The sequence below is a fragment of the Phascolarctos cinereus genome, unplaced genomic scaffold, assembly GCF_003287225.1.
Source record: "Phascolarctos cinereus isolate Bilbo 61053 unplaced genomic scaffold, phaCin_HiC Scaffold_5;HRSCAF=322, whole genome shotgun sequence".
In the NCBI taxonomy this organism is placed as follows: Eukaryota; Metazoa; Chordata; class Mammalia; order Diprotodontia; family Phascolarctidae; genus Phascolarctos; species Phascolarctos cinereus.
The window spans coordinates 118,262,027-118,276,772 of record NW_027555958.1 but is presented as its reverse complement, the minus strand read 5'-3'; the positions used below and the strand labels follow the sequence as shown (position 1 = coordinate 118,276,772).

The window sequence follows — 14,746 nt, the reverse complement described above, 5'->3', positions numbered from 1 at the left end:
TTTTTTGTGAGGCAATTGGGGTTAAGTGACTTGCCCAGGGTCACACAGCTAGTAAGTGTCAAGTATTTGGTCTGAGGCCGGATTTGAACTCAGGTCCTCCTGACTCCAGGGCCAGTGCTCTATCCACTGCACTACCTAGCTGCCCCTTGTATATTTTGTTTGTACAATAGAAAAACTGTTCCTACCCTCAAGAACTAATACATAGGGGGAGACAATATTTACTTTCATAGGTATACACTAAACATAAAGTAGATATAAAGTAGCCTTGGTGGGTAAGGCATTTAGCATCTGGAGGGGACCAGGAAAAGAACTTCTGAAGGAGGTACCTGAGGGTAAGTCTTGAAGGAAACCTGGGTTTCCAAGTAAGGAGACAGAATATTCCAAGATTCTAATAACCAGGAAAAGGGAAGTTGTTAAAGAGAACTGGGGTGGCTATGAAGGAAACTCATTAATCAACCTAGATTTGTAAAATACACATACATACAGATATGTACAATATATATTCATATATGACAGGTACACATATTTTACATAAAACATATATGTATACATACACACATATATTATGGAATCAAGCACAGGAAATAGAAGATGCATTCAAAAGGATACCATGATTCTAAAAAAGTACTTTTTGGGGGGCCTTGTTGGAGGCCAATGAAGGATCAGAAATGGATGGGAACACTGAGTGGATGGGAGGATAATAATGGATAATAAAGAGTAGACAGAACTGTCTAACTCTTGTTTCCATTTTCTCCTCTGAGGAAAATGATTTTTTGATCCGGAAAGACAGAATAAAAATGGTTACAAGAAGATGAAACCCAAAAATGAGTCATACTCATAAGAAAGTATCTTCTTATTCTCAATGACATCTTGTCAGCAGGTCTAGAGGAACTACATCCTAGAAAACCAGCAGGGCTTCTGGGTCATGTGAATAAGACAGAGGACTAGGCAATATCTCTGATCCTCACAATGTCTCAAACCTCTCCAAAACTGAAATTATGCTCTAAAAATAAAACTTGAGTTGTCTCAATGGTAGAGGATACCCAGAATCCAAAAGAAGGTAAAAAGAACAACAAAAAAACCCCAAACCCCCAATCCATGAACTGATGCTCTCCGACTCTGAGTTCATTCAGCATCTCTCTTACTCCTCCCATGCTAGCCTGCTACTTAGTAGACTCAAGGACCCAAGAGGGGCTTATCACAAAACCCACCTCCAAATCCCAGTGCAACCTCCCCCCTTTTCAGTGCCATGGAGACCAACTCCAGGCTGTGGAAGTTTCCCTGCTGGGATGGATAGTCAGGGCTGCTACAGCCTTTCCTTCAGAAACAACAGCCTTCCAGGGGCCACACAACCTACCAGCTCTGCTAAACTCTGAATGGCCAGTGCCCATGCCAAGAGAAACAACAGCATACCACCAGAGATGCAAGGGCAGACAACCCCATGGCACTAGCATGGCACATCTCTGAACGACCAGTTTTAGGCCAGAGAAAGTAAAGAACAGAAGGAGTGGGATGGGATATCAGGACAGGATACTGTAGGGAGTTGGGGTGTGTGTGTGTGAGAAAAAGGGCACGGTATCTAGCTGGGGTCAGTTCTGACCACTGAAAAGTCATTTGGGGCTGTGACTTAAGTTGGTGAACTATGAATTGTCCAGCCAGAGAGGCTAAGACTCTGAGATCCAGTCCTTAAGGAAACCACCATCAGAGGATTGAAAAGTTAGAAAGTGAATAAGGGAAACTCAGGGGGGAAAAAAAGACAAATTGCCAAAGATCTCAGGAAGAAGAAAATTCAAAGATTTTGAACACAGATAAATCGATAGGGAAAACATAAATAACAGAAGAAAATATGGCCACCAAATCAAGTAAACAAGTTCAGGCATCTATGAATGAATACTGCATAACAAAGGAAAATAATTTAACACTTGATGAGACAGAGGACCCTGCCACATGGGAGAATATGGAACCAGAATACACTGTTCTAGAGTGGTTCAGAAGAAAATGAGAAACATGAGAGCACAATTTATGGTCTGCACAGCAAAAATAACAGGTAGAATAGAAAAACTAGAAACTCTGGTGGCAAGTCTCATCAAAGAAATGAAAGAAAGAATAACAGATTCGGAATGCAAATATACAGAAGTGAGGGACAATCTAGAAGAGAAAACAAAATAACACGAAAAGAAAATCTGCTCACTATGCAAGCAAAGCATACTGATCTCAAAGAAAGGATGAATAGAGACAACCTAAGGGTCATAAGTCTCACCAAAAAAAAAAATTACAGGACAAAAAACTGACACCACAATGCAGGAAATAATGGAAGACAGTAGCCTAAAATTTTGGAACATAGAAAATCTATTATTTAGGAGAAATACATTAGAAAAATAAAGTCATATACAAAATAAAACTGAGAGAATGGAAAATTAAAAAAAAACAAACTTAAAAAAAGCAAGAGTTGTGATCATGCTATTTAACAAAGCAAAAACATACATTTAAAAAAAAAGGATAAACAAGGAAACTTTTATGCTGAAAGGAAACAGGCAACAAACTGTGGTGAGTGAAAGATGAAATGACCAAGGAAACAAAGGTTCAAGCTTTTAAGCATATCCATTTATTAAACAATGAATGCAAACTGCCCAACACATCAGGACCAGTCACCTTCTTCAGCTTTGGCACTGGACCCAGGGGGAGACAGATTTTTATACATTAAAAACAATCAAATAAGATCAATTAATTAAAAGGAAACTATTAACCAGGACACATTCATCTTATTTCTAATTGGAGGAAAGATTAGGGACTTTCCAAATTGACAGGGGGAAGTGAACAGGTGCAATTCCTTGAAATCCTAAAGGTGTCTCCCTCCCCCCTCAAGTGTCTGTGCACAACCAAAGAACAGTGATTAATATGGGGCCAATTTTAAGATAAGACATATGGATTGCTTGAGATGTGTAATTGTGAAAATACCTGCCATCAATCAACCTTTAGATCTGACTGGTCAACATAACCTAGGTCCTCAGTTTAGGATCTCTAAGCAGCAGACAGAAGTAGTCCAGCTTCCTAGCCATATAGAGCTAGGTTCAAACAACACAGTAAGGTCTTCTCCCAATTCCCATTATTGAATGAAGTTTTCTCATAAAACAGAAGTTGAACTAGACTCATAATTGAATAAAGAGAAATGAGCTAGCTCCAGGATTGAGTCACAAGATGGAGTCAGTATGGTTCACTCAATTCCCACAATTAACCACTTGTAATCCTAATCAATTCCCTAAAAACTAATACCAGCAATACACTTACATACTCCAAATATGTTAGCTTCCAGATTTATAAAGGGAAGATTATCTGAACTATAGGACGACACAGACAATATCACAATAGTGATAGGAGACTTCAATATCCCTCTCTCAGTTTTGGATAAGTCTAACATAAAGATAAACAAAAGAGAGAATATGAAACTGAACAAATTAGTGGAAAATTTAGAGTTAAAACACTTCTAAATGGGACAGCAAAAGAATTTACCTATTTTTCAGCACATGTAATTTTTACAAATATCGACCATGTACTAGGGCAGATACTGCAAACAAATAAACATCCTTTACAGACAATAAAAATATGCAATAAAAATAATAATTTGTTCAGGGACAAACAATACAGACCCAAATGGAGTATAAACAATAAAATCCTAATAACAAGTGGGTTGAAGAACAATAACTTTATAACCGAATAAAGGAAGACAACACATAAATGAGGGTGGGAGGGAAGAGAAGGGCATCCATTTGCAGACATGGTGAAGGAGAAAGAGAAGTCCCAGAGTAGTATAGATAAGAAATATGTGAACTAAGCTCCCTCCTTAAATAGAAGTTTTTAAAGTTCATAGCTTTACCTTCTACAGGGGAGTAATAAATCAATCAATAAACATTTATTAGCCAACTTCAATGTGTCAGGCATTGTGCTAAATGTGGGGGATACAAAAAGAGACCAAAACCAGTCCCTGCCCTCAAGAAATTCACAATCTAAAAGGGGAAAACAAATATATACAAAGCAATCTATATACCCGATAAATTTTAAACAATTAATAGAGGAAAAGCTCTAGAATTAAGAGAGGTTGGGAAAGGTTTCCTGCAAAAGATGGGATTTTAGCCAGATTTATAATGCTGATCTTGAAAAATAGTTCCATGTGGTATCTTCTATCCAAGGGAATTTGAAGTGAAGCAATACAGTGCAAAGAACAGGAGCCTGAGGCACTGGTTCTGGCTCTATAACAACCTGTTTAAAGAAGTCACTAGACTTACCCATAAAATCAAGGGCTTAGACTAACAATTCTTTTTACTTCTGAAATTCCAAAAGCCTCCCTATCTTAGCACCAAGCATCAAAAGACCAAAGGGCTTCTCACTTTTCACTTATTTTATATAACAGAACCCTGATGCACTAAATGGAATGGTTGGTAAAAGAGGAAAAATAAACAAAATGACACAATTGGTGGGTGAAATACAGTCATTAAGAAATCAAACAAGTTCACTGATGCGGGTGCCTCAATGAGCTGTGTTAGCCCTGGAAGAGCTGAAAACAGACCTAATCTTGGGGAGTCAAAAGCCACTTGATAAGGCCTGACTTTTGACTTGTCACAGCAGGGGTAGGATGGGGGGGTGGGAGGGAATGCATTGTGTGAACTAGACAATTCTATGATAACAGCTCATAAACTCATAAGCTGGGAGTTCTGTCATCTATTATCTTATGCTGTCTCATGTGCATACTTTTGTCGAGTGAACACTGATAATAAATCAGTATAGTTTAAACTTGATTTCTAATATCTGTATCTACTTTTAAGAAATAGTAATCATTTTAAAAAAGGATTTGTAGGGTAGTTTAGGAGCTAATTCTTGCTACTGGAGGAGGTCAAGGCTGCTGGATCATATAAGTTCACGAGTTCTGAGTTGCAGGGAGGCTGAAGCCAACTGGGTGTCTACACTAATATGGTGAACCCTCAAGAGTGTGGGTCACCAGCTGTCAACTGGCTCTCCCAGAAAAAGGGAGAGGTCAAAAACTTCTGTGCTCATTAGCAACACAATCAGGCCTGAGAGTGGGCACTGTGCTTCTAGCCTGGGTAAGATGGGGAGATGCAGTCTCCTCTCACTCCTTAAAATTAAAATTACGAACTGTGGTTGAAATTTTGGTTTCCAAGCACACATCTTACACTGATCTAAACAACATTCCTATTAATTTGGTACAATTGATTTCCCACAGAATTACATGCCATTTTTTTTTAAATAGCATCCAAAATGGCCTGCTTAGACTTGTACTATCTTGGTTACTTTGATTTTGCTTAGTCTCACATAGCCCTGATAACTGATCTAAATCCTTTACATGAGAAGTATATGGCAGAAACAGAAATGTAAAAGAATTGAGTTAGTCAAATGAGCTATTTCACTCAGTTAAAAAATTGGCTTATTAGCTTTAATGATTATCCATTTCATACTTTTTGTAATATTCAAAACCCCAAATCTAGAAATAAAAAGTCTGGATGACAAAATCTATATTCAAATGTCACCTCTGGTGTTTTATTACGTTAACTGAAGGATTGGAGCTCCAGCAATAATTAATTACAATCAAGCACAGATAAAGATTATATATTCATTTATGAACTGAGCTCCACATTTAAGGTGCTAGTTATATTTACATAAACTGTGTGCATTATAGATATTGTAGCTATCCCCTCTGTATCTTTATTCAACATGTGTTCTGCATTTAGGATTGCAGATTTAAAGTACTGTACAAAGGAGCCTTAGAAATCAAGTCAAAACTTATTTTACAGAAGAAATGGAGAGCCAGAGGCATGAACCAACTTGCTCAATATCACACAAGTAGGGATTCGAAACCAGGGATTCTGACTCAAAATTTAGACACAGTATCACTCAACTTGAATGTCAAATTTTAGGAAATGCAAAATGTCAGATTTGCTTTATTTTAGTTGAAGACTACGAAATTTCCACCGATGGTTCTGAAGGTCGATAACCAATCAAAGACTCTTTATCATTGGCATCTATAAGCATATCTACTAGAACATGAGGTTTATCATACCCAAAAGATGTAACCTTCCTTAGAGTGATGTTGTCTTGAATGTCTGCCCTTGGTTCAGAGTCACTTTGTGTAGGCTCTGGGTCAGATATGAAGTCGCATGATTCCACATGCCTATTCTCAGAATCATCCCTAGGAAGGCAAGAGTTTGAAATGAGACTGCCAGATTCAGCTTGGCTACTGTTAGAATGAAAATAATTCTCTTTCATCATTGTGCTCTGATGACTATCAGAGGTCATTTCAGTAATATTTTCTTCAACAGTCATTTCTTCTGTTATGCTTGATATTTCTTGGAAGTGTTCTGATTTTTCTCTATTGCCTTCAGAATTAATGCAACTTGTTGGGGTCAAATGATCAATGCTTTTTTCCTCACTTCCTGGGATTGCCAAGTATGATGTTTCAACAACAGAAATACATTTCGATTCAGAATTCACCTCTAAAATGTTGCGTGAATTAAAATTTCTTACCACAGAGACCTAAAGGGAAAAAAAATGAGTATGTTAGATGAAAACAAATTCAAATCTCCTGTTCATTCACAAATTAGAGTGATCTAAGGCAATGAAATAAGTTCAACTCAAATCCTAGCCAATCTGTTACTTTAAGATGAACCATGAGCGGAATAAGGGTGAACAGTTTATTTTTGTTATTCAGAATCATACTCTCTACCATCAGCTACTCAAACCACTGTACATGGCACTCATAAATTCTATCCTGGAAATTACACTGTTCCTACAATCTAGCCATATACTTACTAAAGAGCAGAGATATGCAAGGGAACCTTAAGATTTAGATGGTCTAGCATCAGTTCTTAGTGTGGCAGACCTGGATCAGTCCTTGCTCTATAAAATCACCTACTCCTAAGGTGGTCTTATAGATTGAACTTAGTTTCAAACTCTTATGTCTACCAAAATCACTCCATCTCTTCTTTATCAGACACATGAGGAAAAGCAATGAATAAAATTATTACAAACTTCAAGTTCAACATACATCACAGTAAATTTAAATGACTTACCAATGACTTGGGCAATTTGAAGTCCTTTCTCTGAAACACCTTTCTCTTCCAGACCAGGTAAGTTATGAGTATTATACATATAACAAGGGCAATGCATACAAAAATAATTAGCATGGGCAGAGAAGAATCTAAAAAAGAGAAAAGAAACAAGATTAACATGAAGATGGCACAAAGGTACAACAATCTGAATAATTTGCAAGAGTCGTTTAGTTATTTCTTAATATAGTAAAATTTCAATTACTATCATAACATTTAGACCATGCTGGAAACAGTTAAGTGAAGCTACCTTGAAATAGTGAAGAAAAACCCAGAGCTGGGAATGTAAAGTCCTGGGTTCTAGTTCTTGTCACTAACCATATGACCTTGGGCATATTAGTTCCTCATTCTTGATCTCATTGGGGGACAAAGGAAAGGATTTTTTTAAAAAATTATTTTACTCCCAATTACATGTGAAGACAATTTTTAGCATTCATTTTTTAAAAATTTTGAGTTCCAAATTTTCTTCCTCCTTCCCTCTCTCACCACTCCCCTCCCTGAGATGCAAAGTAATTTCATATATAGATTACACATGTGCAATCATGCAAAATATATTTCCATATTAGTCATGCTGTGAAAGAAGACACAGACCCAAAGGAACAAAAACCCATGAAAACAATATAGAAAGTGAAAAACAGTATGTTTAGATCTTCAGACTCCATCAATTCTTTCTCTGGAGGTAGACAGCAATTTTCATCATAAGTCCTTCTCAACTGTCTTGGATCACTGTATTGTTGAGCATGGCTAAGTCTTTCACAGTTGATCATCATACAACATTGCTGTTACTGTGTCCAATACTCTCCTAGTTCTGCTCACTTCACTTTACATCAGTTAGTGTCTAAGTTTTTTCTGAAACCAGTCTGCTCATCATTTCTTTTAGCACAACAATATTCAATTACAATCATATACCACAACTTGTTTAGCCATTTCCCAACTGATGGGCATCCCCTCAATTTCCCATTCTTGGCCAATACAAAAAAGAGCCGCTATAAATATTTTTGTACAAATAGGTCCTTTTCCTTTTTTCAAAAATTTCTTTGAGAGAAAAAAAACAAAAACAAACCTAGTAGTAGTATTGCTAGATCAAAGAGTTTTTTTGTATCACAGTTTTTTATATGCACAGTTTTATAGCCCTTTGGGCATAGTTCTAAATTGCTCTCCAAAATGGTTAGATCAGTTCACAACTCCACTAACAGCACATCAGTGTCCCAATTTTCCCACATCCTCTCCAACATTTATCATTTTCCGTCTCTGCCACATTAGTCAATCTGACAGGTGTGAGGTAGCACCTCAGAGTTGTTTTAATTTGCATTTCTCTAATTAATAGTGGTTTAGAGCATTTTTTCATGATTATTTAATTTCTTCATCTGAAAACTGCCCATTTATATCCTCTGACCATTTATCAACGAGGGAATGACCTATATTCTTATAAATTTGACTTGGTTCTCTATATAGTTGAGAAATGAGGCCTTCATTGGAGACATCTGTTGTAAAAATTGTTTCCTAGTTTTCTGCTTTCCTTCTAATCCAGGCTGTTTTGTTTTTGTTTTGCAAACCCTTTTTAACTTAACATAATCAAAATTATCCATTTTCTATCTAGTAATGCTATCTCTTCTATGGCCATAAATTCATCACTTCTCCATAGATCTGACAGGCAAACTAATCCTTGATTTCCTAATTTACTTATGGTATCACCTTTTATATGTAAATCATGTACCCATTTTGACCTTATCTTGGTATACAGTGCAAGATGCTGATCTATACCTAGTTCCTGCCATCCTGTAAGGAAAGGACTTTAAATGCTTGGAGTTATAATTCTAAGACAGAATTTTATTCTACATGGAGGATTTATGGAAGGACACACAAAAATTACACAGCATCAGAAGGTAGAAAGGTTGCAATCTGCATTAGTGGAGGACTATCCATACCAATAAAATTAAAGATCCATATTAAGGCACTCAATGAACATTTAGAAGGCACAATATGTGGAAGTTCTGGCAGTGTTTATATATTTAGCCATTTGAAAAAGAATTACAATAGACTTCAGAGGTTATGCAGTAAATGGTTTCATTTTTATTTAAATCACTGTGTATTACAGTGTATGGATATGTGTGTTTTCAAATGAGGTCAAAAGTTCTATATTTTATAGGGATTTTAAAAAGAGATATCCCATTATTAATTAAACTGATGATAAATATCTGATACATTTATCTTATACATAAAGTCTAAGTGCCTAAAAAGATACGTTATAAAACTTTCAGGAAGAAGAATAAAGTTTTATTAGTAGAAAACTTGAAGCATTCATCAGTGTGGCCCTCTGGCCTGAATACATCCCCTAAAACAGTATTTCTTTCTTGAGCATTCCAGTTAAACCAGGTTTTACTACACTTTATGGGTCTGAGGGACATTTTTTTTGTATTCAGAATTTCTTCATGAGATAAAATTATTCAGCTGTTAAGCATCTCAAAGCAGAGTTTACCTAAATTTCAAATTAGATCACATCTCTGAAACCTTTCTATAGTTGTTAGTCACAATAATTAGGATTACTGGTAAGATTAATGAAGATTAATGACACATTACCTTCTTCTCTATTAGGATAAGGAGAAGTTGCAATACACTGTTCTTCTGATTTCTCACATGTAATTTGCCAAATTTCACAGTTCTCACAAAATCCTTCGGCAGAAACACAATACTCAGAATTAAATGAAATTGCTGGTATAATTAACTGGCATTGAGTTTCACTGCAAGATTGAGCTTCTTCCTCAGTGATCTGCATGAAAGTTATTAAAATGAATAAAACATTAAAAATTTTAAACAATCATCACACTTCAGTCAATCTAGAGACATGCTGTAGAGAGCATATTCATGTTAAGTATTTACTAATCTGAATAATTTAAATAATTAAGTTTGTAGATGACAAAATTGGAGGGGACTGACAACTAATTGTATAGTCATTATTCAATACAGAAAGGTGGGAATGATATGCTAATAACTGAGTGCCCTGTAAAGGACCAAGACTGTTTGGTACAGCCCCTTGGGCTATCACATTTTTCAATACAACAAAACTTTAGGCACCTTGAAAACATCCAGCCAAGCTGACACTGAACCATTATCAACTATCATGTTATTCAATCAGTCCTAAATCCATCTAATTGTTTTACATTTAGTCAGCAACTTGACATCTTTAGTGCGAATCACATTATCAAATGTCTGACTAAAATCTTTGTATACTCTATCTACAGAATTTCCTTCATCTACCAATCTAATAACCTCAAGAAAGTAAGGTTAGTTTGATATTAATCAATCAACTCCTATGTGTCAGGTAATGGGGACACAGGTACAAAGAACGAAATAGTTCCTACTCAGAGGAAACTTACATTTTAATGGGAAAGACGACAAATACAAACAGTTCTCCTTTTACTTTAAGAGGACAGTTCCAAAAACCTTATTGTAAGGCAATTTTTATGTAATGTGAATTTCCCTGCAGATGTGGGGAAGGGAGGGAGATAGAGAAGGATGTTTACGGACGGAGAGGACAAGCACATGGCTCCAGGATATGTTAGGGCTGGGGACAGAGAAGGGAGAGCAGGAGGAGGAACACGCAGGGGCTGGGGCCAGCCATGTGGGGTGCCTGGCTGCAACCAAGAGGAAGAATATGCTGGGGCAGACACATGGGAGACAGAAAAGTAGTACCCAAGCACAGACAGACCGAAGACCGACATGAGGGGGCTAGACACAAGGGTGGATGGATGGAGTTGGGCAAAGGTCTACTCTTTTTGTGCCAGAGGTATCAAGCCAAGTGGTGGTGGCAGTCTGTGCATCTGTTCTTCTGCTTTCACTTGGAGGGGTTCTTTTTTTTTGGTGGGGGTCAGAGGATGTGGAGGCCACACAGTGCCAAGCAGAGGGAAAGTGAGAGCACAGTACTGTTCAGTAAAGTTAACATAGGTGTTCTTTTGGAATCATGTGCACATGTAGAGTGGTGAGTCTTAGCAAGAAAAAAGGACCACCTCTTTCCCAGAGGCTAAGAGGAGAGAGTGGGTAATGTCATGTGATTTTGAGATGAAGAGAATGGGAGCAACCCAATACAACTGATTTTAATTCCTCAGTGAAGAGTTAGGTCCTTAGCTGAGAGAGGAGAGCTAGGGAAAGTATGGGAACCTTAAGGATGGCAGAGAAGATTTAACCTCCTCTTCATAAAGTCCCTCTGGTTCTTTGTAACCATCACTTCCTTTTCCGGATAACCATTTATTTAATGATCAATTTTATAACTTTCCTAGGAATTGAGGTCAAGTTTACTGACCTGTATATAGTCTAAAGATGCTTCCTTTAAAAAAAAAAAAGGGGGGTGGGTGGGAGGATATTTACCTTTCTTCAGTTCTAGAGTACCATCCTTTTTACATGATCTTTCAGTTACTACTAATAGTGTCTTACCTGCCAGTTCTTTTAGTATTTCAAGGTGCAATTCATCTGGACCAAGTTTTTTTTTTTTTTAAGGCAACTGGGGTTAAGTGACTTGCCCAGGGTTACACAGCTAGTGGGTGTCAAGTATTTGGCCTGAGGCTGGATTTGAACTCAGGTCCTCCTGACTTCAGGGTCGGTACTCCATCCACTGCACCACCTAGCTGCCCCAAAAAGCAGACTCACCTGGTTTTGCCTATGAACTTTTTTTTTTTGGCTGGGCAATGGGGTTAAATGACTTGCCCAGGGTCACACAGCTAGTAAGTGTTATGTGTCTGAGGCTGGATTCGAACTCAGGTCCTCCTGAATCCAGGGCCGGTGCTCTATCCATTGCACCACCTAGCTGCCCCTGGCCCAAGGTTTTTGAATTTGTCAAGGGCAACAAAGCATTCTCTTACTATCTTAGGTATCAAGTCTCTGTCAGCCATTGTTTTCAGTCATTTCTAATGCAAAGGTCATTTTCTCTGGCAGTGAAATAGAATTGAGCATTTTTGCCTTCTCTCTGTGGTCAGCTGCCATCTCATGTATCTCAAACGTAATGATTCTTTCGTCATTGATGATGAAAATAAATTATTAGAGAAATTCTAGAAAATTGTTCTATTTTAAGAAATGTATTCTTTCTAGGTACTTGCTATCCTCCTGCCAGGTACCTCTATGAATATTCTTGGGATAAAGGCTCATTGGTGTGTTTCAGGTATGTTTGTAGTCGGGTTCTTTTGAGGTATGCCTTACACCAGTTGTCCTGATGTCACTTCTAGTTCTCAAATCCTGCGATTTGGGCCTTATGCCAAACTTTATGACTTACTTTTACTTCTAATATTTTCCACTGTTTTCTAAAGCAGTACTAAATCTTCCACCATTACAGGGTCATAGGATCATAAATTTAAAAGCTGGAAGGGATTTAGAGTTATCTAGGCTAACTCTCTTATTTTGGTGGATGAAGAAACTAAATCTCAAAGAGGTGATCTGACTTGCCCAAGGTCACGTGTTGTTCCGTTACTTCACAAATGATTTTATGTTTTAAGGCAGTATTGTCCTGGGTTGCCATTTCCTTCTGTTTGCCAAGGTGCTCAAATGCTTGCTGACTAAAGCAGTTTCTAGGCTTTTTTGGTCTTTCTCCTTGTGACAACTGTTTCTCCTCAGTTAAATTTTTATATGATATGGTAACAATCAAGGTCAAAATTATTTGTGGCCACACAGGTAATGGGGCAAAGTAAATATTTCACTGAGTTTCAGTAGTTTAAGCTGATGCAGATTAATTCAAATATAAGCTCCCATCTACAACATCCATTCCTTTTTCGCTCTTTCCCTGCCTTTATGTGCAGATACTCAGAATACTTTTGTTATTCTACTGATAACCAACTTATACTATATTCAGAATATTTCTAACTTAAAAAATGCAGAACATACCTTGCTTCCATTTATCTTCAAATACACCTTGTATGTGAGTATGCTGCAATCATCATCATCATCATGATGATAAAAACACACAGGTCCTTTCTCTTCTCCTTCAACAACTGTTAGAGGATGGTCTATATCAATGATAAGTTGGCGATTTTTCTCTTGAACCTTCAGTTTAGGTGGTCCTATTTTTCCTGAAATAAGCAGCAATATTACTTTAGGCATATAAGCTTAATACATTACAATATACATTTATTAAGCAGCTACTATGTATCAGGCATTGTGCTAAGCACTGGGGATAAAAATAATAAAGAACCTTTACCCTCGAGGAACTTACAATCTAATAGGGGAAAACAATACAGTAAAGGAAACTGGAAAGAAGGGAAACGGGACCCACTGCAAAGGCAGCATGTTCTGTGGACCTGAAATCAAGCAGAGCCAGGGTGAGAAAGTAGAGAGTTAGCTGGAAAGTCCAGGTCTCAGCCCACTATAAAAGAAAGCTTTGCAAGGAATATAGTCTCTCCCTTGCCATCTTGGGGTGGGGGGAGGGATGAGATGGGAAGAATATGTGGAACTCAAAATGTTGTGGAAGTGAACACTGAAAACTAAAAATAAATAAATAAAAGAAATTCCTTATGCAATTTAATTCCCTCTCATTCTCAGTGTAGAAAACTTGACCATGATCCTTAACATCATTAAAACGATGAGTTGGTAAGCTGACTTTCAGCTTTGTATTTGGATCTGCAAACCTGGTCTCTTGAGACTTGTCACACTAGAAAATTTTAGGAATCCTTGGCCAATTTAAAAAGCCAAAACAAAAAACCAAACCCTTAATCCTAGCATTAAAAGGAAACTCAGAGGTCATCCAGGACTCATACCTGAGCAGGAATCCCCACTGCAATATCCTTGACAAGTAGTAGTTCCATAACCTGGGCTTGAGGACCTTCAAGAAAAGACAAAGAAGCCCCTACCCCTCTGAAGAGTTCATCCTATTTTGGATAATTCTGTTTTTCTTCCCAGTGAGCTGAACTCTGACCGTCCACAAATTCTGCCTCTTGCTCCTTTGTCTGTTCTCTGAAGCCAAGCAGAGGAAGATGTACTTCCCTTCCAGATTAGAACGTGAGCTCCTGGAAGTGGGGAGCTGGCTTTGCCTTTCTTCATGTTGGCGGGGCTTAGCCCAGTGCCTGGCATGTAAGTGCTTGTTGATGGACTGTCCTCACTTGATCACTCCAAATCTTTACAAACCAGCTGTGTTAATTTAACAACAATGAATAATAATGAGATAATATTTGTTAAGCTCACAGCCCAGTGCCCGACATATACTAGGTGTTATGTAAATACTAGCTGTTATTATAGTCATGTTTATAACAATTAATATTATTACTATAACATTATACATTTAACAACAACTAGCATTTACATAGTACCTACTATGTACCAGGCACTGGGCGAAGTGTTTTACCAACAGTATGTCATTTGATCCTCACAACAACCCTGGGAGAGAAGTGCTATTGTTATATTCACTTACAGCTGAGGAAGCTGAGGCAAACAGGTGAAATGCAAAATCTTGCCCATGTCACCAAGCTAGTAAATGTCTGAGGATGTATCTGAACTCAGGTCTTCTTGTTTCCAGGCCCAGCACTTTATCAACTGTTCCACCAAAATATACCAGTGTTAAAATACAGGACTGATTCATGATCTCATTTTTTATTTTTGCTAATATCAAAAGGTTGTTTGACCTATCAGTAACTTTATTTCCTAGCTATCTAATG

General features: G+C 37.5%; 1 protein-coding gene and 1 long non-coding RNA gene across 2 annotated transcripts in view; one reads left to right on the top strand and one right to left on the bottom strand.

The window, feature by feature from the left end:
* Positions 1–14,746, top strand: part of LOC144457544 (uncharacterized) — a 46,652-nt gene that overhangs the window by 15,549 nt on the left and 16,357 nt on the right. The gene's annotated exons all lie outside the window — the stretch shown is intronic.
* The window catches only part of IFNGR1 (interferon gamma receptor 1), a 26,826-nt gene continuing 14,662 nt past the window's right edge, over positions 2,583–14,746 (bottom strand). Inside the window, exons 4-7 of the mRNA XM_020987160.2 lie at positions 12,984–13,168; positions 9,696–9,885; positions 7,080–7,207; positions 2,583–6,543 (exon numbers count right to left, since the gene is read on the bottom strand). Coding sequence (XP_020842819.1) covers positions 5,968–6,543; positions 7,080–7,207; positions 9,696–9,885; positions 12,984–13,168 — 1,079 coding nt within the window. The 3' untranslated portion in view covers positions 2,583–5,967. The remainder of the gene's footprint in view (positions 6,544–7,079; positions 7,208–9,695; positions 9,886–12,983; positions 13,169–14,746) is intronic.